The 21892-nt window shown below is 41.1% G+C and overlaps 2 protein-coding genes across 2 annotated transcripts in view; one reads left to right on the top strand and one right to left on the bottom strand.

Annotated features, from left to right (window-relative positions):
- The window catches only part of lmf2 (lipase maturation factor 2), a 32631-nt gene extending 28961 nt beyond the window's left edge, over window positions 1-3670 (bottom strand). Inside the window, exon 1 of the mRNA XM_062983440.1 lies at window positions 3514-3670. Within this exon, the coding sequence (XP_062839510.1) occupies window positions 3514-3616 (103 nt within the window). The 5' untranslated portion in view covers window positions 3617-3670. The remainder of the gene's footprint in view (window positions 1-3513) is intronic.
- A 914-nt stretch (window positions 3671-4584) lies between these two features.
- The window catches only part of ncaph2 (non-SMC condensin II complex subunit H2), a 58028-nt gene continuing 40720 nt past the window's right edge, over window positions 4585-21892 (top strand). The window contains exons 1-8 of the mRNA XM_062983452.1: window positions 4585-4761; window positions 7305-7480; window positions 8475-8576; window positions 8840-8895; window positions 12401-12482; window positions 16073-16144; window positions 20377-20456; window positions 20559-20704. Coding sequence (XP_062839522.1) covers window positions 7373-7480; window positions 8475-8576; window positions 8840-8895; window positions 12401-12482; window positions 16073-16144; window positions 20377-20456; window positions 20559-20704 — 646 coding nt within the window. The 5' untranslated portion in view covers window positions 4585-4761; window positions 7305-7372. The remainder of the gene's footprint in view (window positions 4762-7304; window positions 7481-8474; window positions 8577-8839; window positions 8896-12400; window positions 12483-16072; window positions 16145-20376; window positions 20457-20558; window positions 20705-21892) is intronic.

Raw genomic sequence — 21892 nt, 5'->3', positions numbered from 1 at the left:
GCAAAAGGCCACCCTACTGGGATCTGCACGCATCATCCGAAAATACATCACACAGTCCTACACGCTTGGGAAGTGTTCGACTTGTGATTTTGTGATACGAAATCTAGCATGTCTATCTTGTTTGCTGTGTCATACAATAAAATAATACATTTTACTCATATACTGCCCTATCTCCTCAGGAGGACTCAGGGCGGTTTCCGGCATAAAGCAAAACATTCAATTGATCATACAACAACATGAACATAATAAAAATAATAAACATAATAAAACAAGAACATACAATTCAAAACAACCCACAAAAGTTAAAACCCAGTTTCAATATGCTCCATCAACGGGTTCAATATACCAGTGATCAGAGCTTCAGAGTAGGCATGGCCGACTATGACGGGTTAGGCTGGGACTAGTGCATCAGAATATTGTAGGGCCAGGTAGTGGATAAGGTGCAAAGCAAGGTCCTACTTGATAACCAGGGGGTCCTGGGCATTTAATCCTGCTCGAAAACCTGCAGGAACCACCAGGTTTTCAGGTCCTTGCGGGAAGAAAACAGTGTAGGGGCTTGCCTGATCTCTCTGGGGAGGGCGTTCAAGAGTCAGGGGGCCACCAATGAGAAGGCCCTCTCCCTCGTCCCCACCAACCACGCTTGTGATGGTGACGGGAGCGAGAGGAGGGCCTCCCCAGCAGATCTTAGAGCCCATGCCAGTCCATAAGGGGAGATGCGATCATGAAGATAGGCAGGGCCAGAGCCGTATAGGGTCATCACCTGCACCTTTAATTGGGACCGGCAGTTTATGGGCTTTGAAGCTGCCAGGTCATTCAATGCTAATCAAGGTGGCCAATGCAATATTCACACTTGCCTCAAACAGACAAGAGTTCTTTCTTCCACCCTGGGGGAGCCCCCCCCCAGTAGCACAGTTGATTAAAACGCTGAGCTGCTGAATTTGCAGACCGAAAGGTCGGCGGTTCGAATCCAGGGAGTGGAGTGAGCTCCTGCTGTCAGCACCAGTTTCTGCCAACCTAGCAGTTTGAAAACATGCAAATGTGAGTAAATCAATAGGTACCGCTCTGGCGAGAAGGTAACGGCGCTCCATGCAGTCATGCCGGCCACATTACCTTGGGGGTGTCTATGGACAACGCCGGCTCTTTGGCTTAGAAATGGAGATGAGCACCAACCCCCAGAGTCAGACACAACTAGACTTCACGTAAGGGGAAAACCTTTACCATATATATATACACACAAACAGTAGAGCCTCACTTATCCAAGCCTCACTTATCCAAGCTTCTGGATTATCCAAGCCATTTCTGAAGTCAATGTTTTCAATATACCATGATATTTTGGTGCTAAATTCGTAAATACAGTAATTACAACATAACATTACTGTGTATTGAACTACTTTTTCTGGAAAATTTGTTGTAGAACATGATGTCTTGGTGCTTAATTTGTAAAATCATAACCTAATTTGATGTTTAATAGGCTTTTCCTTAATCCCTCCTTATTATCCAAGATATCTGCTTATCCAAGCTTCTGCCTGCCTGCTTATCAGAAGATAAACAGACTCTACTGTATATGGTAAAGGTTTTCCCCTTACGTGAAGACCTCGGAGGATGCCTGCCATAGATGTGGGTGAAACATCAGGAGAGAATGTTTCTGGAACATGGCCAGACAGCCCAGAAAAATCACAGCAAATCCAGTATTTTATTTATTACCCGCCTCTCCTGAACATGAGCATAAAAATACAGTAAATTACTAAATTTCATAGATAAAAACATATAAATGTATATACAGTAGAGTCTCACTTATCCAACATAAACAGGCAGGCAGAATGTTGGATAAGCGAATATGTTGGATAATAAGGAGGCATTAAGGAAAAGCCTATTAAACATCAAATTAGGTTAGAATTTTGCAAATTAAGCACCAAAACATCATGTTATACAACAAATTTGACAGAAAAAAATAGTTCAACAGGCAGTAATGCTATGTAGTAATTACTGTATTTACGAATTTAGCACTAAAATATCACGATGTATTGAAAACATTGACTACAAAAATGCGTTGGATAATCCAGAATGTTGGATAAGCGAGTGTTGGATAAGTGAGACTCTACTGTAAATGTATATAGAGTCTCACTTATCCAACATAAACAGGCAGGCAGAATGTTGGATAAGCGAATATGTTGGATAATAAGGAGGCATTAAGGAAAAGCCTATTAAACATCAAATTAGGTTATAATTTTGCAAATTAAGCGCCAAAACATCATGTTATACAACAAATTTGACAGAAAAAGTAGTTCAATACGCAATTACTGTATTTACGAATTTAGCACCAAAATATCACGATGTATTGAAAACATTGACTACAAAAATGCGTTGGGTAATCCAGAATGTTGGATAAGCGAGCCTTGGATAAGTGAGACTCTACTGTATATATATCTATATAAGAAATGTTATTTATTTATTTATTTATTTATTGCAACATTTATATCCCGCCCTTCTCACCGCAAAGGGAATTCAGGGCAGCTTACAAATTGTATATACATACAATATATTATGTTGTTATTGGCATATCACATTATAAGCATTATATATTACTACTAGCTGTGCCCGGCCACGCGTTGCTGTGGCAAAGTGGTGGTGGTATCGGTTAAAACTTGTTGTGGAATTTTTATTTGACGTTATTTGTATTTTTTTAAATTAATTTTATTGTCACTTATCTTTTTTATTTATTATATTTTATTATTTTGTTGTATTATTTTTAGTCATTTTGTTATAGTATTTTATTGTATTAATTATTTTAGTGTTTTTCATATTTTTTAATTGTATTATTTGTATTTATTTTTTATCATTATTTTATTAACACTGGGCTGAGTGGGTTGCTAGGAGACCAAGTGGGCGGAGCTTAGCCTTCTAACTGGCAGCAATTGGATAAAAACAATTATTCCTCTCCCTCTAATTAGGAATTTATTTTTCTTTTCTTTTTGTTGTATCAACCTAGAGGCATGGATGAGGGGTTGTGATGTCAATTTTCGAGGTTGTGGGGTGTTTACTTTTGTTGTTTTGTCCGCTGCCGTGATGCCATCACTCTTTTATATATATAGATATTGTACTATAACACTATACTGCAATATTAGTATTACATGTAATTTACAATTATAATAGTGTATTATTATTATATTGTATTACATTATAATATCTATGCAATTTTTAATCTATGAAACTTAGCAATTTATTGTTTTTTTGTAATACATATACTGTACATCATATCTACCATAGCAGGCCTGGGCCAACTTGGGCCTTCCATGTGTTTTGGACTCCAACTCCCAGCATTCCTCACAGCCTCAGGCCCTTTCCTTTTCCCCCTCAGCTTAAGCGGCTGAGGGGGAAAAGGAAAGGGCCTGAGGCTGTGAGGAATGGTGGGAGTTGGAGTCCAAAACACATGGAGGGCCTAGGTTGGCCCAGGCCTGCTATAAAGTATATACAGTATATCAATACATATTATGTCTATGAAGCAATGCTCACCGGGGACCTGGAGGTAGAGCGAAGCGAAGGCAGCGAGGAAGGCGGCGGCAAGGCCTCCGAGAAAAAGCTGCCGGGGAAGACGCTGAGCCTCCGCGCCCGCCATGGCGCTTCCTTCTCTTCCAAACACCGTCCCAAAAAATCCCCTCAGGCCGCGGGGGCGGGTTCATGACTCCCTGGAGCGCGCCCATTGGTCAAATCCCGCGGGAGGGCGTGGCCTAAGGAGAAGGAACAAATCAGCGACGAGAGGGCGGGGCTCCAAAAAGCTTCGGCCCTGCTTTGAAGGGAGAGGATTGATAACGCCCAAGAATCGCGGCGATTGGCTAAGACTCGCGGGGAGGGCGGGGCCAAGGTAAAAATGACGAATGATTGGCTGGAGGGGACGGAGACTCTGGAAAGTATTAGCCCTGCTTTGAAGAGGGAACGCGCAGAACGCCCAAGGATAACGCTGATTGGCTGGACCCCACTGTGAGGGCGTTGCCGAAGGAGAAATAACGAATCAGAAATGAATAGGCGGGGCTTCGGAAAGTTTTGCCCCTGCTTTGAAGTGGGCGGGCTGATAACTCCCGCGGTTCGCGTTGATTGGCCAAATTTCCTGACGAGGAAGGAAATAACAAATGAGAGGCGAGGAGGCGGGGCTCCAGAAAGCTTTGGTCTTGGTTTCACGGGGTAGGGCTCAGAACGCCCATGGATCTCGCCGATTGGCTAGAACTCGCGGAATAGGCGGGTCTGGAGGCGATGTGAAGCATACCGATTGGCTGAATCTCCGGCCGAGTAAAAGAAATAGCGAATGAGAGGCGAAGAGGCGGGGCTGCCTCTTCTGAGAAAGCCTCGGCGTGGCTTTCACGGGGGAGGTTTCAGAACGCCCAAAGATCGCACTGATTGGCTACGACTCGTGGGGAAGGCGGGACTGAGCGGAAGGAATAACCAATGATAGGCGGGGTGGGCGGGGCGAGAAAGGCGGTGAGCAGCGCGCTGAGTGGCTGAGGCGCGACGAGAGGGCGGGGCCTAGAAACAAGTACAAGAAATTGGACCCATATGGGCCCGCCTTGGTGGGCGTGGCTTCTGGTTGGAGGCGTGGCCTCGGGATGGCGCCAGAAGGCAGGGAAGTAAGAGGCGTCGCTCTGTGTCGCGTTTCTGACTCGTCATCTCTGAGGCGCCCTCGGCGCTTTTGGATGGCGTCACGGGGCGCGTCGGGCGGGAAAAACGAAAAGATCGAGGCCGCTGCCGTTGAGGGAAATGGCCATCCAGGTAAGGCCTCTCTCCCGGCAGGCGCTCTGTGTATGCTCAGGAGCTGTTGGGCCAGGAGAGAGAGAGAGAGAGATTGGGCCAGAAGTGCGGTTCACATTCACAGTTTTACCTTTGTTCTGTGGTTTTTAAATGCAGTAGAGGCGTTCCTTCTCTGTTTGAAGCAAGTGTGGATGTTGTCATTAGCCGGCTTGATTAGCATCGAGTAGCCAAGAGGCTGCAAAGTCAATCAGGGAGGGGAGCTGCATAGAGGTAGCCTTGCCTTTGTTGCCTGGAGGCACCCTCAGTTTGGGAGGTGTTGACTGGCCCTTGGCTGTCTGGAATTCCCCTGTTTTCTGAGTGTTGTTCTTTATTTACTCTCTTGATTTTAGAGTTTTTTTAAATACTAATAATCCTAGTGTCATTCTTTATTTACTCTCTTGATTTTAGAGTTTTTTAAATACTAATAATCCGAGTGTCGTTCTTTATTTACTCTCTTGATTTTAGAGTTTTTTATATACTGATAATCTGAGTGTTGTTCTTTATTTACTCTCTTGATTTTAGAGTTTTTTTAAATACTAATAATCCGAGTGTCGTTCTTTATTTACTCTCTTGATTTTAGAGTTTTTTATATACTGATAATCTGAGTGTTGTTCTTTATTTACTCTCTTGATTTTAGAGTTTTTTTAAATACTAATAATCCGAGTGTCGTTCTTTATTTACTCTCTTGATTTTAGAGTTTTTTATATACTGATAATCTGAGTGTTGTTCTTTATTTACTCTCTTGATTTTAGAGTTTTTTTAAATACTAATAATCCGAGTGTCGTTCTTTATTTACTCTCTTGATTTTAGAGTTTTTTATATACTGATAATCTGAGTGTTGTTCTTTATTTACTCTCTTGATTTTAGAGTTTTTTTAAATACTAATAATCCGAGTGTCGTTCTTTATTTACTCTCTTGATTTTAGAGTTTTTTATATACTGATAATCTGAGTGTTGTTCTTTATTTACTCTCTTGATTTTAGAGTTTTTTTAAATACTAATAATCCGAGTGTCGTTCTTTATTTACTCTCTTGATTTTAGAGTTTTTTATATACTGATAATCTGAGCGTTGTTCTTTATTTACTCTCTTGATTTTAGAGTTTTTTAAATACAAATAATCTGAGTGTTGTTCTTTATTTACTCTCCTGATTTTAGAGTTTTTTAAATACAGCAGTCTTATCCAAGCTAAGCGGGCCGGCAGAAGCTTGGATAAGCGAATATCTTGGATAATAAGGGGGGATTAAAGAAAAGCCTATTAAATATCAAATTAGGTTATGATTTGACAAATTAAGCACCAAAACATCATGTTATGCAAAAATTTGACATAAAAAGTAGTTCAATACGCAGTAGTGTTATGTTGTAATTACTGTATTTACGAATTTAGCATCAAAATATCATGATATATTGAAAACATTGACTACAAAAATGGCTTGGATAATCTAGAAGCTTGGATAAGCGAGGCTTGGATAAGTGAAACTACTGTACTGATAATCTGAGTGTTGTTCTTTATTTACTCTCTTGATTTGAGAGTTTTTAAAATACTGATGATGATGATGATGATGATAATAATAAGTTTATTTATACCCACCTCCATCTCACAGATAATATTAGATAAAAACAGTGACAATAAACAGTACATCAGTAAACAAAAACATACACCAATTATAAAATTTAAACATTAACCTATGAAAATGAAAACACACTTAATAAACACGGAATTAAAACCAGCGAAGTTGAGTAATAGACTAGCTAAAGTGCACTTTGTTATAAGTTGTAAACTAAAGATAACAGATAAAGTGCTATAAATTCATTGGAGGTTGATTTGTGATGGGAAAGACCCTAAGTAATATCAAGTTAATCTGAGTGTTGTTCTTTATTTACTCTCTTGATTTTAGAGATTTTAAAATACTGATCATCTGAGTGTTGTTCTTTATTTACTCTCCTGATTTTAGAGTTTTTTAAAATACTGATAGTCTGATAATAATAATAATGATACAGTAGAGTCTTGCTTATCCAACATAAATGGGCCAGCAGAACGTTGGATAAGCGAAAATGTTGGATAATAAGGAGGGATTAAGGAAAACCTATTAAATGTCAAATTATGTTATGATTTTACAAATTAAGCACCAAAATATCATGTTTTACAACAAATTGACAGAAAAACCAGTTCAATACATGGTAAGGTTATGTAGTAATTACTGTATTGCAATGTGTTGAAAATATTGACTACAAAAACATTGACTATTAAAAGGCATTGGATAATACAGAATGTTGGATAAGTGAAGGTTGGATAAGCGAGACTCTACATAATAACTTTATTTTTGTATCCTGCTTACATTATTATTATTATTATTATTATTATTATTATTATTATTATCTGCATTTCTATACCACTTTTCTCACCCCTGGGGGGACTCAAAGTGGTTTACAACATAATAAATGGCTCACAGGGCGATTCATGCTCTTCAGGCTTTGTTTATCCTCCTGTGTTTTGATGTGCCCCTAACCTGAATGTTTGCCTTTTAGGTGTAATCCAAGCCGGGACTCTCAAGGCCCGAATGCCTTAGTCTGCGTTTCTGCAGGGATCGGCCGCCATGGAAGACACGGAGTCCCGCTTCATGCACTTCCTGCAGCCCATCAGGGACCTCACCAAGAACTGGGAGGTCGATGTGGCATCTCAGCTGGGAGAGTACCTGGAGGAGGTGAGGTTCAGAACCCTAAATGCACACATTAAGCTAATCGGAAGGCACATGTTGTTCTTAAGTCCAGAAGCCGAGCATGTTTTCTTCTGATTCTTCATAAGCTAAGGTGATGCTTATTAAGAGAAAAATTGGTAATAAATCGTCAAACACTTTGCAATCTCTACCCTGTTTCCCTGAAAATAAGACATCCCCAGAAAATAAGACCTAGTAGTAAGACCTTTCCTCTGAAAGTAAGATCTAGCAAAGTTTTTGTTTGGAAGCATGCCTGCCAGACAGAACACCAGAGTATGCGGGATTGGTAAATGTACATACCATAGAGTGTTGTACATGGAAAAAATGGTAATAACAAGAATTCACAGTTTGTCTGGTTATGCTGTTTGTGATGACAATATATAATTGTACAGTATATAATGTTCATTTTTTTTTGTTCAACAATAAATGTGAATTCTTCATGGAAAAATAAGACATCCCCTGAAAATAAGACCTAGTGCATCTTTGGGAGCAAAAATTAATATAAGACACTGGGGAAACACGGTAATTCCCCAGGGGAAACACGGTAATAAGAGGCATTTCAGAAAACCACAACTCATTGTAAATGTCAGTGTAACTCGGGCTATATGTCATTCAGTCAGCTAACTACATTTGCTGGGGTTGGGGGCAGAGGAGGACCTTCATGAAAGTGAAAAGCCACAAATAAATTGCTATATTTGTAACTGAGAGAACACCTCTCAGGGAATTTCTGTGTTTTCTCATATGACTTAGTGGGCAACTTCTGGAAGTTGGACATAGAACCAAATTGAAGGATCCAGAGAGGTTTTCTCTCCAGAAATCTCTACGTCCTCTGGTTTGACTGGAGGAAGTTGACCATAGAATCACCCTGGAGGAGGGAGAGATTTCTAGAGAGAATCTTTTTTTTAATCGAATCTGCAAACTTGGAGGGATGACCACGTATCTTCGGTTCTCTTGTGAAGACCTTGCGTTTTTTATTCTGCAGCTTGAACAGATTTGTATTTCCTTTGATGGCGGCAAAACAACTATGAATTTTATTGAAGCGGCGCTGCTCATCCAGGGTTCAGCCTGCATTTACAGTAAGAAGGTGAGGAGGATGTCATCTCTTGCTCAGGGATGTGTGTGTAACTAATGGAATAGCATTTGTACCACATGGAGAATGGGCTTTAACCAAAGATACAGATGCCAAGGCCTCTGACTTCCCTTCCAGCAAACATGGCTGATGCTGTTGGCTTGTCTTTTGGTTCTTCTCTGTAGGTTTTGTTTCCAGATGGTGAGATCTGGACTGCGGGACCAGTTCTGTATTAGTTGTCCCTTTGATATCCTCTAAGTCTTTATTTGTTTTCTCAGGTGGAGTATCTCTACTCATTGGTCTACCAGGCTCTCGACTTCATCTCCAACAAGAAGTGAGTGAAAGCTTTTGGGGTGGGAAGAAAATTAGTTTTTGTTGCTGAACTGGGAGGAATTTCTGTATGGAACAATCCCCCTGTATCTGCAGGACACCTATGCCTTGATTTCATTTATCCACTTATGAGAAGTTATGACACCCCTAGGCATTTTCTAGATCCCCTGTGTGACTCTGTGGTGTTCCTGGGCTGGAAATCATTTCAATTGGGTTTGATATTTACACTATATTACACTATCCACTCAAAGTCTGGGAATGCATCTCCTGCAGATACAGGGCTCCTATTGTACTTTTAATTTTACATTTAAACTGATTTGGATCCTATGTTGGGGGAAAGAGGCAGCATATAGTCCTGTTGAAATAGCTCTCAGGATCTTTCCATTTTATTTAAAAAACTAACTTGGGGACCTAGCGGTGCCCAGGTTATTAGAAGTAGGCATTGGTAATGCATATTTATTAGGAAAAAATAAATCTTTGCTTTTGTTTTTTATGAATGCTCCCATTAGAAAATGCATAAGGATGTTGGTGAACTACAATTCCCAAAATTGTGTGCCAGTTCTCACCAATCCCCGCCTGTATCCAAAAGTGGCCATGTTGGGTCTGTGTGCCAAATTTGGTCCAAGTCTGTAGTAGACTGGCTTCAGTGCTCCGTGGATAAGGGTGAACCACAACTCCCAGAGCAAAGGTCAATCACCCCCAACCCTTGCCTGTATGCAAAGTTGGCCATGTTGGGTCTGTGTGCCCAATTTGGTCCAGATCTGATGTTGGCTGGATTCAGTACTTTCTGGTTAAGGGTGAACACAACTGTCGCACCTCAGGTTAGTTTCACCTTGCTGAACACACCAGACTAAACGCAGGTTGAAGTCTTTTGTAGTTTATTAGGGAATAGAAAATGAATAGTTCTTAAAAAGCAGAAGTAAAGATCCAAAAGGTTGTTGCGAAACCAAGGCTATAAAGAATAATCCAAGGAAACTTAAGACATAAAAAAGGTTCCATGAATGCTTGACAAAGTCCCCTAACTTGAATACACATGGCAATATACAAGGCTGCAAGGTAATCCAGGAAAGCAAGAGCTAGCTTCTATACTCCAAAACAAGATGTTGGTTTTGGCAAAGATTTCTCTCTCAGCACACTCTTTAATATTCTCTACATAGCATGAATGCATTTCTTTGGCTTCTGACCTCTTTCTCTTTCTTGTTTGCTATTCTAACACTCCTGCTCCGAAATTCCAAACGGCCAGCTCGATCCAGAGATTCTGTTTTGTCAAGGCCAGAGAGCTCATTAGCAGCAGCCTCTGTCTGCACGTTATCTAACCGGGAGCTAACCTCCCTTTACACCTGGCTAGCTTCGGTATCATCTTCAGTATCATCAACACCATTCTCTGCCGTGGGAATGCCTCCCTGCTCCTCATCTCTCACAGCAGGGACACTCTGTACCTGAATCCCATCATCTTGAACACCAGGAACCTGAATCCCACAATCCCCATCAGAGTTACTCTGAGACTCCAGCTGAGTCACAACAACAACCCCCTGCAGTATGTTCAGTTGGTCATGGGGCTTCTCTATGCCAAGTTTGGTTCTGGTCCATTGTCGGTGGGGGTCACATTTTCTCTGGATGCAGGTGAACTATAACTCCCAAAAAGCAAGGTCAGTTTCCCTCGAACGTCTGTAGTATGTTCTGTTGGTTATGGGGAGTCTGTATTCCTAGTTTTGTTCAGATCCATCCTTCATGTGGGTCGCCGTGGTCTGTGGAAGTTGGAGCTGCATGTGGGACGGTACTGCAAATCCATCAAACATGATCTGTCCTTCCCCAAACCACACCAAGACATACAGTCGGTCATGTGTGTGTGTGTGTGTGTGTGGGGGGGGGGGGGGTCTGATTGCCAAATATGGTCCAGGTCTGTCATTCATGGGAGGCTCAGTGATCATTTGAAGTCGGATCCAAAGCAGGTGAAACTACTACATATCCCATCATCCATGGCCAATCCTCCCCAAACCTCACCAAGATAAAAACTCCTACAACTCCTAACAACCTGTTGTGATTCAGCTGGAGTCTCAGACTGACTCTGATGGGGATGATGGAATTCAGGTTCACAATCAGGTTCAAAATGTCCCTGTTGTAGAAAATGAGGAACAGGGTCTGCAAGTTCATTTTCCCACAGCAAGGAATGATGTTGATACTGAAACTAGCTAGGAGAAAATTGATTTAGAAAAGAAGGACAGTTCTCAGTCTGATAGCAAGCTGGATGGCGAGCAGGATGATGCTAACGATCAGCCTGACCTTGGTGAAACAGGAGTCTTAGATTGAGCTGATCGTTTGGAATTCAAAGTTCGAAGGGGTGTGAGAATATCTAAGAAGAAAGAGGTGAGAGGGCAAAGAAATGCCTTCATGTTTTGCAAAGGGTATTAAGCACTGTTTGGAGACAAACCTTCATCAGAGCAACTTTTTGTCTAACCAAGAAACAAGTTATCTCCTGGATTATTTTGCAGCTTTAGGTTTTGGGACTTTGTTCTAATGGGACTCTGTTTATTGCTGGTGCTTCTTTGAATTAGGCTCCAAGGCTTTATAGTGTAACGGTCTTTTGAAACTTTACTTCTGGGTTGTTGTTTTTTTGTGAATAATTTTTTTTATAGTGAAACATGATACATTGAAAGTGGTGGAACAATATATCAATAGAAAAGTGGGAAAGTATCAAGAGAAAAAATAAACATAGACATAAGAGGTAAAAAAAGATTTAAAAAAAAGAAAACAAAAGAAAAGAAGAAGAAAAGAGAGGAAAAAATCGGGTTATACTTTCCATCTTGGCTTCGGAGTTGTCTCTTTCATTACTTGTGTCTTTATGTATTCCGTTTAACCTACTATATATATTAGACAGGTCTATTGTAAAATCCATTCTTCTTTTTGTTAGGAATTTTATAAAGTTTGTCCAGTCTGTTTTGTTTTTCCCTTCTCTTATTTTTTTGTGTTAACTTATCCATTTGTACTATGTCTAGTATTCTTATTATCCATTCTTCGGGGGTTGGGAGTCTTTTTCCTTTCCAGATCTTTGCAATTGTTAATCTTGCCACTGTGCTTAAATAAGAAAAACATTTTATCTTCAGTTTTCTTAAATTTTGTGTTCGTAAAACCTTTCCGGTTCTGATTTAAATTTAGTTCCTACAATTTCTTGTGTCATTTCGTGAACAGTCTTCCAAAATTCTTTAATTTTAAGAACTTTTTATCTTCTACTTTTTAATAAACTCTAAAGACTACAGCCTGTGTACAGTTTGGTGTTTACAGCAAGGTGAAACTATCCTGAGGTGTGACACTACCAGCTGTAAGGAATTGTGGGAGTTGGAGTCCAGAACACCTGTAGGGCCCAAGTTTGCCCATGCTTGGACTCCCCAAGTCCCTGACAGTTGCCCTCTCCCCAAGAAGACCCAGTTTGCCCAACTGCAAACAGAATATTTTAAAAGAACAAATGCAAAACTTTGTTTGCTTTTTTATTTCCCCTGCCCACCAATCAGGCGTGAGAAGCTGCCGACTTCAGTGGGAGCGGATGGGGCCGACTCAGACGCCAACGCTGGACCTGCTGAAGAGAAGGACGAGGTGAATGGCTGGAGGGAATGGCTGGAGAAGGGGCTTGTTTTCTTCCCTTGTGGAGGATCCATGGTGGGAAATGCAACTCCTGCTGCTGGTGGTTAATTGGAATCATGTTCATAGCTTCCTGGAGTTGGAAGAGACCCCCCAAGGCCATCCATTCCAACCCCAGTTCTACCAGGCAGGACTGTATAATAATAATAAAAATCTTTATTCTTTTTTATTATGACATAGCAAACAAGATAGATACGCTGGATTTTGTATCACAAAATCACAAGTCAAACACTTCTCAAGCGTTTAGGACTGTGTGATGTATTTTTGGATGATGCGCTCAGATCCCAGTCAGGTGGCCTTTTGCAGTTGGCAGATTGTAATTTTGTCAATGTCTATTATTTCCAAATGCCGGCTGAGATCTTTTGGCACGGCACCCAGTATGCCCATCACCACTGGGACCACCTGCACTGGTTTCTGCCAGAGTCTTTGAAGTTCCATCTTGAGGTCCTGATAGCGGCTGAGTTTTTCCTGTTGTTTTTCGTCAATGCGACTGTCACCTGGGATGGCAACATCAATGACCCAAACCTTTTTCTGTTCCACAACTGTGATGTCTGGTGTGTTGTGTTCCAGAACTTTGTCAGTCTGGATTCGGAAGTCCCACAGTATCTTTGCGTGCTCATTTTCCAAGACTTTTGCAGGTTTGTGATCCCACCAGTTCTTTGCTGCTGGGAGGTGGTACTTGAGGCATAAGTTCCAATGAATCATTTGGGCCACATAGTTGTGCCTCTGTTTGTAGTCTGTCTGTCCGATTTTCTTACAGCAGCTGAGGATATGATCAATGGTTTTGTCGGTTTCCTTGCACAGTCTGCATTTTGGGTCACTGGCTGATTTTTCGATCTTGGCCTTAATTGCATTTGTTCTGATGGCTTGCTCCTTATACCCCGCCTCCATCTCCCCGAAGGGACTCGGGGCGGCTTACATGGGGCGAAAGCCCAAACAAATACAATGAGGAACATAAAACACATCAAATGGCAAAACCACACACAAATGAAAAGGAACATTAACATAGAAATAATAAAAACATTGGTAAAAACATTATTAAAATACAACAAATCATAAAACGGACTGGGCAAAAGTGCACTAAGTGTGTTATGAAACATGAGGTAGTTAATAAAGTGGATAGCATGGATTTGTAGCAGGCATGGGTAAACTTTGGCCCTCCCTCCAGGTCTTTTGGATTTCCCACCATTCCTAACAGGTATTTGGTAATATCAAGGGTGATACAAATGCTGACCATAACTTCTGGCCTGCTTTCATATTAAACAATTAAAGCACTGTGATTCCAACTTTAACTGGCATCGTGGCTCCTCACAGAACTTGGGCCCTTGTAATGTAGACTAGAGCTTTCTGGGTGATAATTCATTTGGAAAGAAGGAAAACACTCCTGACAGATGGCCATCCAGCCTATGTTTAAAACCCTCTGAGAAGGAAGAAGACTCTGCCGCACCCCAAGGCAGTAGATTCCGCTGTTGGAAAGGAGGTTCTTTCTAACGTTTAGGTGGAATTCATATTCCTGCAGCTCAAAACCATGGCTCCATCGCACTGTAGTCTCTGAAACAGACGAAGGTTTTAAAAAATTTTTTGGATAGTACAGTAGAGTCTCACTTATCCAAGCCTCGCTTATTCAAGTTTTGGGATTATCCAAGCCATTTTTGTAAATGTTTTCAATATACAGTAGAGTCTCACTTATACAACATAAACGGGCCAGCAGAACATTGGATAAGCAAATATGTTGGATAATAAGGAGAGATTAAGAAAAAGCCTATTAAACATCAAAATAGGTTATGGTTTCACAAATTCAGCACCAAAACATCATGTTATACAACAAATTTGACAGAAAAAGTAGTTCATTACACATTAATGCTATGTAGTAATTACTGTTATTTACAAATTTAGCACCAAAATATCACGATGTATTGAAAAATTGACTACAAAAATGCGTTGGATAATCCAGAACGTTTGATAAGTGAGTGTTGGATAAGTGAGACTACTGTATCGTGATATTTTGGTGCTAAATTCGTAAACACAGTAATTACAACATAACATTACTGCATATTGAACTGCTTTTTCTGTCAAATTTGTTGTAAAACATGATGTTTTGGTGCTTAATTTGTAAAATCATAACCTAATTTGATGTTCAATAGGCTTTTCCTTAATCTCTCCTTATTATCCAAGATACTCGCTTATCCAAGGTTCTGCCGGCCCGTTTAGCTTGGATAAGTGAGACTCTATTGTATAAGTAGAGTATAACTTGTTGTCATTATACTACAGAAGTATTAAAGAAAGGAAATCAATACAAGGAAAAGAGATTACATAACAGGAAACTTGAATTGTGAACTTGAGAGCGAAGACAGGAATCTGAAGCTTTTGGCAACGTTGTCTGCTCTAAGAGACACCAGTAAACAACACTTAATCTAAGCCCAAGGTGGACCAAGAAGCCATGAGATCTTGCCTCACACACCTGGATTTCAAGGACTTCTCACGGAGTCGTTTTGACACCTAATCAATCTATCCTTTACTCCCTCCATACAAAGACCTAAATTAGATATATCCTTCTGTTATATCTAATTTTGACTCTTTTTAAATTCCATTTTAGTCTACTGCTTATACCTATCTCCTTATTTCTCCTCACTCCCACCTCACCCCATATTGTTGTAGCACAGCAACAGTCACAACAGCCAGGGGCTGATGGGTTCTCTTGTGACTTAGAGTCAGGCTGGATTGTGGGCTTTCCTGGGATTCCTTCTGATGCAGGCCAAGAAAGTGAAACCATGTCAGATAGAGATGCAGGCACAGATGCAGGGCCTGAGAATGTAATTGCCTCTGAACCTCAAGGCCAGGCACAGGAGCTGGAATCTGTTGGATTATGGTTGTATGTGTCTGAAATGTAAATCAAGTGTTTTCTGCTGTTTTGCAAGAGTGTGTGTTTCAGTAATGAAACAGTTAACAGCAGGCTAGTTTTGACTGACAGCCTGTTGTGATTGCTATGACCTATCAGGCATGGTTTCCGGCTTTGGAGGTCGGCAACTTCCTTCGAACTGAGGAATGTGCTTTCTTATCTCTGTGTGTGTTGAGCTGGTGTTTGCTGAGGCAAGAGGCTGAAGAGAAATGCCAGCTCAGAGCGATGGCTTTCGCTATGCTTTGTAAATATGAATTATAGATATTGAAATAAATGTTTGGACTTCAGACTACAGATGTGTTTGAGTCTGACATTGAACAGGAATTGGTGTGGCAGACGATTGCAACCAATTCATCAGGGTGCTGGAGAAGATGATTGATGGAGCTTGAAGAAACCCACCCAGCACGCACCCTGACCCCACGCAGTCAGAATCATCTTCTCTAGATAAGATTTCCATATTACACGAATCTAATGTGCACCCTCATTTTGGGAAGGTGATATAACCAAAAAAGGTGAGCGTCAGATTCAAGTAAACCCATGCCCTGTGGCCTTGAGCATCTCTCCTGCTTGTTTACTAAAGGGAAAGGGTATGCTTTCTTGTTCCCATCAAAAATGCATGCCGTTAACAGAATTTCTGCCTTTGCAGTTCCTCTCATTGAACGACATCCAAGATACCAGCAGAGCCAGCATGGACTTGCGGGAGGACCGGCAGCGCAGTGTGAGTCCTTTGGGCACTCTTGCCTTTGCTTTCATGGATATTTCTAATGTTCAGTGAGAAAGTTCAGGAATTCTAGCACACTAGGCAGTGACAAATGTTGGTTACCATGGAGGACAGTAGGAAAAGAGGAAGGCCATAATGTATATAGATTGTCTTCTGCAATGAAGCAGAGGCTGTCCTACGTTTGCGAGACCCGATTAAGGCTTTTAATGGATGCTCAGGACTCTTGGAGGCCTCCCATTCATAGGGTTGCCACCCATCAAGGCAAAGTTGACAGCAAGTAACAACAAGCACTGACTTCCTTCCCACATCCCAAGACTTAGGAAGCAGAACACATTATATGGTTCAATATATTTTTATTTATTATTTCACAAAATCACAAGTCAAACACTTCCCAAGTGTCTAGGGCTGTGTGATGTATTTTTGGATGGTGCGTGCAGATCCCAGCAGGGTGGCCTTTAGCAGTTGGCAGATTGTGATTTTGTCAATGTCTATTGTTTCCAAATGCCGGCTGAGATCTTTTGGCATGGTACCCAATGTGCCCATCACCACCAGGACCACCTGCACTGGTTTCTGCCAGAGTCTTTTCAGTTCAATCTTGAGGTCCTGATAGCGGCTGAGTTTTTCCTGTTGTTTGTCGTCAATGCGACTGTCACCTGGGATGGCGACATCAATGATCCAAACCTTTTTCTTTTCTACAACTGTGATGTCTGGTGTGTTGTGTTCCAGAACTTTGTCAGTCTGGATTCGGAAGTCCCACAGTATCTTTGCGTGCTCATTCTCCAATACTTTTGCAGGTTTGTGATCCCACCAGTTCTTTGCTGCTGGGAGGTGGTACTTGAGGCATAAGTTCCCGTGAATCATTTGGGCCACATAGTTGTGCCTCTGTTTGTAGTCTGTCTGTGCAATTTTCTTACAGCAGCTGAGGAGATGATCCATGGTTTCATCGGTTTCCTTGCACAGTCTGCACTTTGGGTCATCAGCTGATTTTTCAATCTTGGCTTTAATTGCCTTTGTTCTGATGTCTTGCTCCTGGGCTGCAAGGATCAGGCCTTCTGTCTCCTTCTTCAGGGTCCCATTCGTGAGCCAGAGCCAGGTCTTCTCTTTATCAACTTTTCCTTCAATTTTGTCAAGGAACTTTCTATGCAATGCCAGCTGTCAGCTCTAGTTTGTAGTGCGGTTTTCTTGTACTGATTCTTTGTCTGCTGTGCTTTGAGGAGTTTCTGATTTTTGACTTCAATAAAAGCAGGTTGTTCACTTTGCTTTACATATTCCGCCAGGGCATGTTCTTCTTCTTTGACTGCTTGTTTTACTTGCAAGAGTCCTCTGCCCCCTGATCTTCTAGGCAGATACAGCCGGTCAACATCACTGCGAGGGTGCAGGGAATGATGAATGGTCATGAGTTTTCTTGTTTTTCTGTCCAAATTGTCCAGTTCCGCCTGTGTCCAGTTTATGATGCCAGCAGTATATCTTATGACAGGTATGGCCCAGGTGTTTATGGCTTTAATGGTGTTGCCTCCATTGACCTTGCTTTTGAGAATTTTTCTGACCCTTTGTGTGTATTCTTTGCTGACCACAGTCTTCACATGTTCATGCTTGATGTTGTCCAGCTGTAATATGCCCAGATATTTATAGGCCTCTGGCTGGTGACACTTTATTGTCTGGCCATTAGGCATATTTATGCCCTCACTTTCAATGATTTTTCCCTTCTTCAATGCCACTGTCGAACATTTGTCCAAACCAAACTCCATATATCATTATCATCATCATTATTATTATTATTATTATTATTATTATTATTATTATTATTATTATATCCTGCTTTATCTTCTCAAAGTGGCTTGACATGAAAGAATTAGTATACAATTTAAAATATATAAATATGCAAACATTAAAACAGAATTAAACACAAACACCACTAAAAATTCACTGTTAAAATCAATCCAAACATATACATTCGGAACTGCAGAAGAGAGTCATGTTCTGGGCCAAGACAGACGTTTAACAACCACCATCGTAAAAAATTTTTTGAATATGTAATAGAAAGATGCCCTTGGGCTGCACAACTCTTTTACAAAGGGAAAGCAAAAGGAAACCAAAAAGTGAAATATCATTCTACTTTTCTGGCCTTGGTTGCTGCAGAATCATCTTTTTAAAAAATGGGAGATGCTGTCCATTTATCTTTTATTCATCGGTTACATTTTAAATCCCACACATTATTAATAATAGCTTGTTCTGTTCTTATTTGGTAGTTTCTTTTACTATTATATTATTAAGATTGGTTTTAGCTAAATAATAATAATAATGCATAATAATTTTATTTCCTACCCTCCTCTCCTCGTGGCTTGAGGAAGGTCACACAGCACAGTGAAAAAACACAAACATTGTAAAAGTTCTATTAGCACACATATTAAAATGTAATTCTATAAAACACACATATTAAAATGTATTTCTATAAACTATATATCACTATTAAACATAGGACAAAGATGTAAACACAGGACATGAGTTTAAAATTAACGCTTAAAACTGGAAGAAGTAGTACATGTTGCATTTTTATTGTTGTCACTATACAACAGGTTTGGGCAAAATTTGGCCCTTTCTCCATGTGTTTTGGACTTCAACTCCCACCATTGCTAACAGCCTCAAGCCCTTTCCTTTTTCCCCTCAGCCGCTTAAGCGGAAAAGGAACGGGAGAAGGAAAAGGAAGGGGCCTGAGGCTGTTAGGAGTTGCAGTAGTTCAAGTCCAAAACACATGGAGGAAGGGCCAAAGTTTGTGCATGCTTGCTATACAGTCTAATAATAATAATAATAATTACAATACTTGTATCCTGCCCTTCTCACCCATAGGGGACTCAGGCAGCTTACAATAAAACACAATATAAAAATATTACAAACAATTCAATCAGTTAAAATTAAATACATTAAGCATTGATAAAAATATATAAATACACAGTTGACGCATTTCGAGTCTGATAACTGTTCTGTCATTGAGTTCTAGGATGGTAATAGTTGATGCTGCTGTTATTAATATAATACCTTTTAATATAATAATTAATATAATAATTTTTATTTCTTGTCCACTTTTCCTTACATCTTGAGACGGGTTACAACATTGCTAAAGCACACATTCGTCTAAAAACATTCTTTAAAATGTAAGATACAAGTTAAATTAACTATCCTTTTGTCAAGACCCAGGCTGCAGAGCACCAATAACCATGCGCAGAGACCAGAATCTATCTAATATCTTTATTAAGGAAATATATAAAGTCAATAAAAATAAGTGTAAAATATAGTTCAGAAGTAGACCTTTCAGGAAAGGTCAAATATAGTCCAGGAAAACAATGTCCAATATGAGATATTAAAGTCCAATGTTGTAATCCAATAACCGAAACACACACTTTGCCAAGCAAAGTGAGGGGAAATGACAAAGGTTCTTTAGTCCATGGAACTTGATGCAAGGCTGGAGAGGAAACTAGATTCTTGGCAAACAAGGCTTGATTCAAGGCAACAAGAAGCGAGGTGCAAGAACAGGGTCCGTGGCGAGGTCCGGGGAATAAGGCAGGGCTGGAACGAGAACGAGGTCCTGGAACTGGAGTAGCGTAGTCCACACACAATCTACTCCCGAAGCTGACGAATTGACTCCGCAAGGAATCCTTTGTGGCCAAACACCTATATAGGATCTTGTTTTCCCGCCAGGAACACTTTCTCTGGGGAACAAGAAACGAAACCTACTGTGTCCAGATGCATGACTCCTTAAAGTTTCCCAAGGGAAGCAGCCTTAATCAGCTAATTGTCTGGCAGCAATCCTGGCGCTCCTGCGAGTCGCCTCTCGAGCGCCTCTATCTTGATTATAATAAATCCGGCGAGAAAAAGGGGGAGATTTCTGCTCAAGGCTTGTTTGGCTGACTTCTTGTGGGCAAACATCTTGCAGGTGCAAGGGCTCCAATTCTGGCAGAAACAGTGGGAAACCCAAGTTTTCCTCTTCATCTGCCAAACAGTACTAGGAACGGGACTACATGGCCCATGAGACATCACACCTTTTAATATCATTTAAAGGATTTTCTATGAGTGTTGTTTTTAAAATGTATTATCCACTGTTTTGAGCCCTATGGTAAGCTGCCTTGGGTCACCTATTGGGAGAAAGGCAGAGCATAAATAAAAGGCAGTTCATATATAAATCTTTCTGCCACTTGTAACCTTCCCCCAACAAACTTGCCTTGTCTTTCCAGTCGGTCAGCATTGTGCCTTTGACGCCAATGGTGTTGGTCCCGCCGGAGGAGGCCGAGAAGAAGGGCAACCCGCTCTTCAGGTAGGGGTCATGAAGGAACCTTGGCAGTCATCCCCAGGTGTGTTGAGGGTGTGTGTGTTGCTTGCTTGATCGCTGCCTCGCCTCCCTTCTCTCCCCTCGCAGCAAGAAAGGGGAGATGCTGGCCAGCCGGAGGGACTTCCGCATGAACACCTGCACCCCCCACGTCAACGGCACCTTCATGCTGCAGCTGGCGGACCTCTCGCCCACCCAGTGCCCACCCAGGCGCGACAGAGAGTGCCCATCCATGGGTAAGGTCCACCCACCCACCGCCCTTATTCCAGGCATGGGCAACGTTGGCCCTCCTCTAGGTGTTTTGGGGTTCAACTCCCACCATTCCTAACAGCCAAGGGAGAGAGGGAGAGAGGGAGGATTTCAGGCTTATTGTGGTTAATTACTAGCTCTTTAGTCTTGCAATGATGACCCAGAGCATTTAATAACCGCCGCAAGCCAATGCAAGTTAAAGAGAGAAGTGCCATATCGTCTGCATACAGGAGGGTGGACAAAGGTCCAAACGTATCTCCCGCTATGACCCAGAGAGAAACTCCTAGCCAAGGAGTTAATGTATATACAGTAGAGTCTCACTTATCCAACACTCGCTTATCCAACGTTCTGGATTATCCAACGCATTTTTGTAGTCAATGTTTTCAATATATCGTGATATTTTGGTGCTAAATTCATAAATACAGTAATTACTACATAGCATCACTGCTTATTGAACTACTTTTTCTGCCAAATTTGTTGTATAACATGATGTTTTGGTGCTTCATTTGTAAAATCATAACCTAATTTGATGTTTAATAGGCTTTTCGTTAATGCCTCCTTATTATCCAACATATTCGCTTATCCAACATTCTGCCGGCCCGTTTATGTTGGATAAGTGAGACTCTACTGTATTAAACAAAGACGGCACTAGCACACAACCTTGTCTTAAACCTGCATGTGTTGGGATGGCTTTGTTGAAGTGGCCTGCTCTGTTACATCTCACTTCCAAATATGTTTTCACACATTTATCTATCATCTATCTATCTATATTTATACACATACATACATATTGTAGCCCCTAGTGGCGCAGTGGGTTGATCTGCTGAGCTGCTGAACTTGCTGGCCGAAAGGTCGGGGGTTTGAATCTGGGAAGCGGGGTGAGCTCCCACTGTTAGCCCCAGCTTCTGACATCCTAGCAGTTCGAAAGCATGCAAATGTGAGTAGATCAATAGGTACTGTTCTGGTGGGAAGTTAACAGCATTCAATGCAGTCATGCCAATGGCCACATGACCTTGGAGGTGTCTATGGACAATGCCGGCTCTTCGGCTTAGAAATGGAGATGAGCACCCACCCCTAGAGTCAGACACCACTAGACTTCATGTCAAGGAAAACGAAAGTAAAGGAAAATCTTTACTTTACCTTTACATACATATTAATTAAAAAAATTACCTAAA

The sequence above is a fragment of the Anolis carolinensis genome, chromosome 5, assembly GCF_035594765.1.
Source record: "Anolis carolinensis isolate JA03-04 chromosome 5, rAnoCar3.1.pri, whole genome shotgun sequence".
Lineage (NCBI taxonomy): Eukaryota > Metazoa > Chordata > Lepidosauria > Squamata > Dactyloidae > Anolis > Anolis carolinensis.
This window is presented reverse-complemented; position numbering and strand designations above follow the sequence as displayed.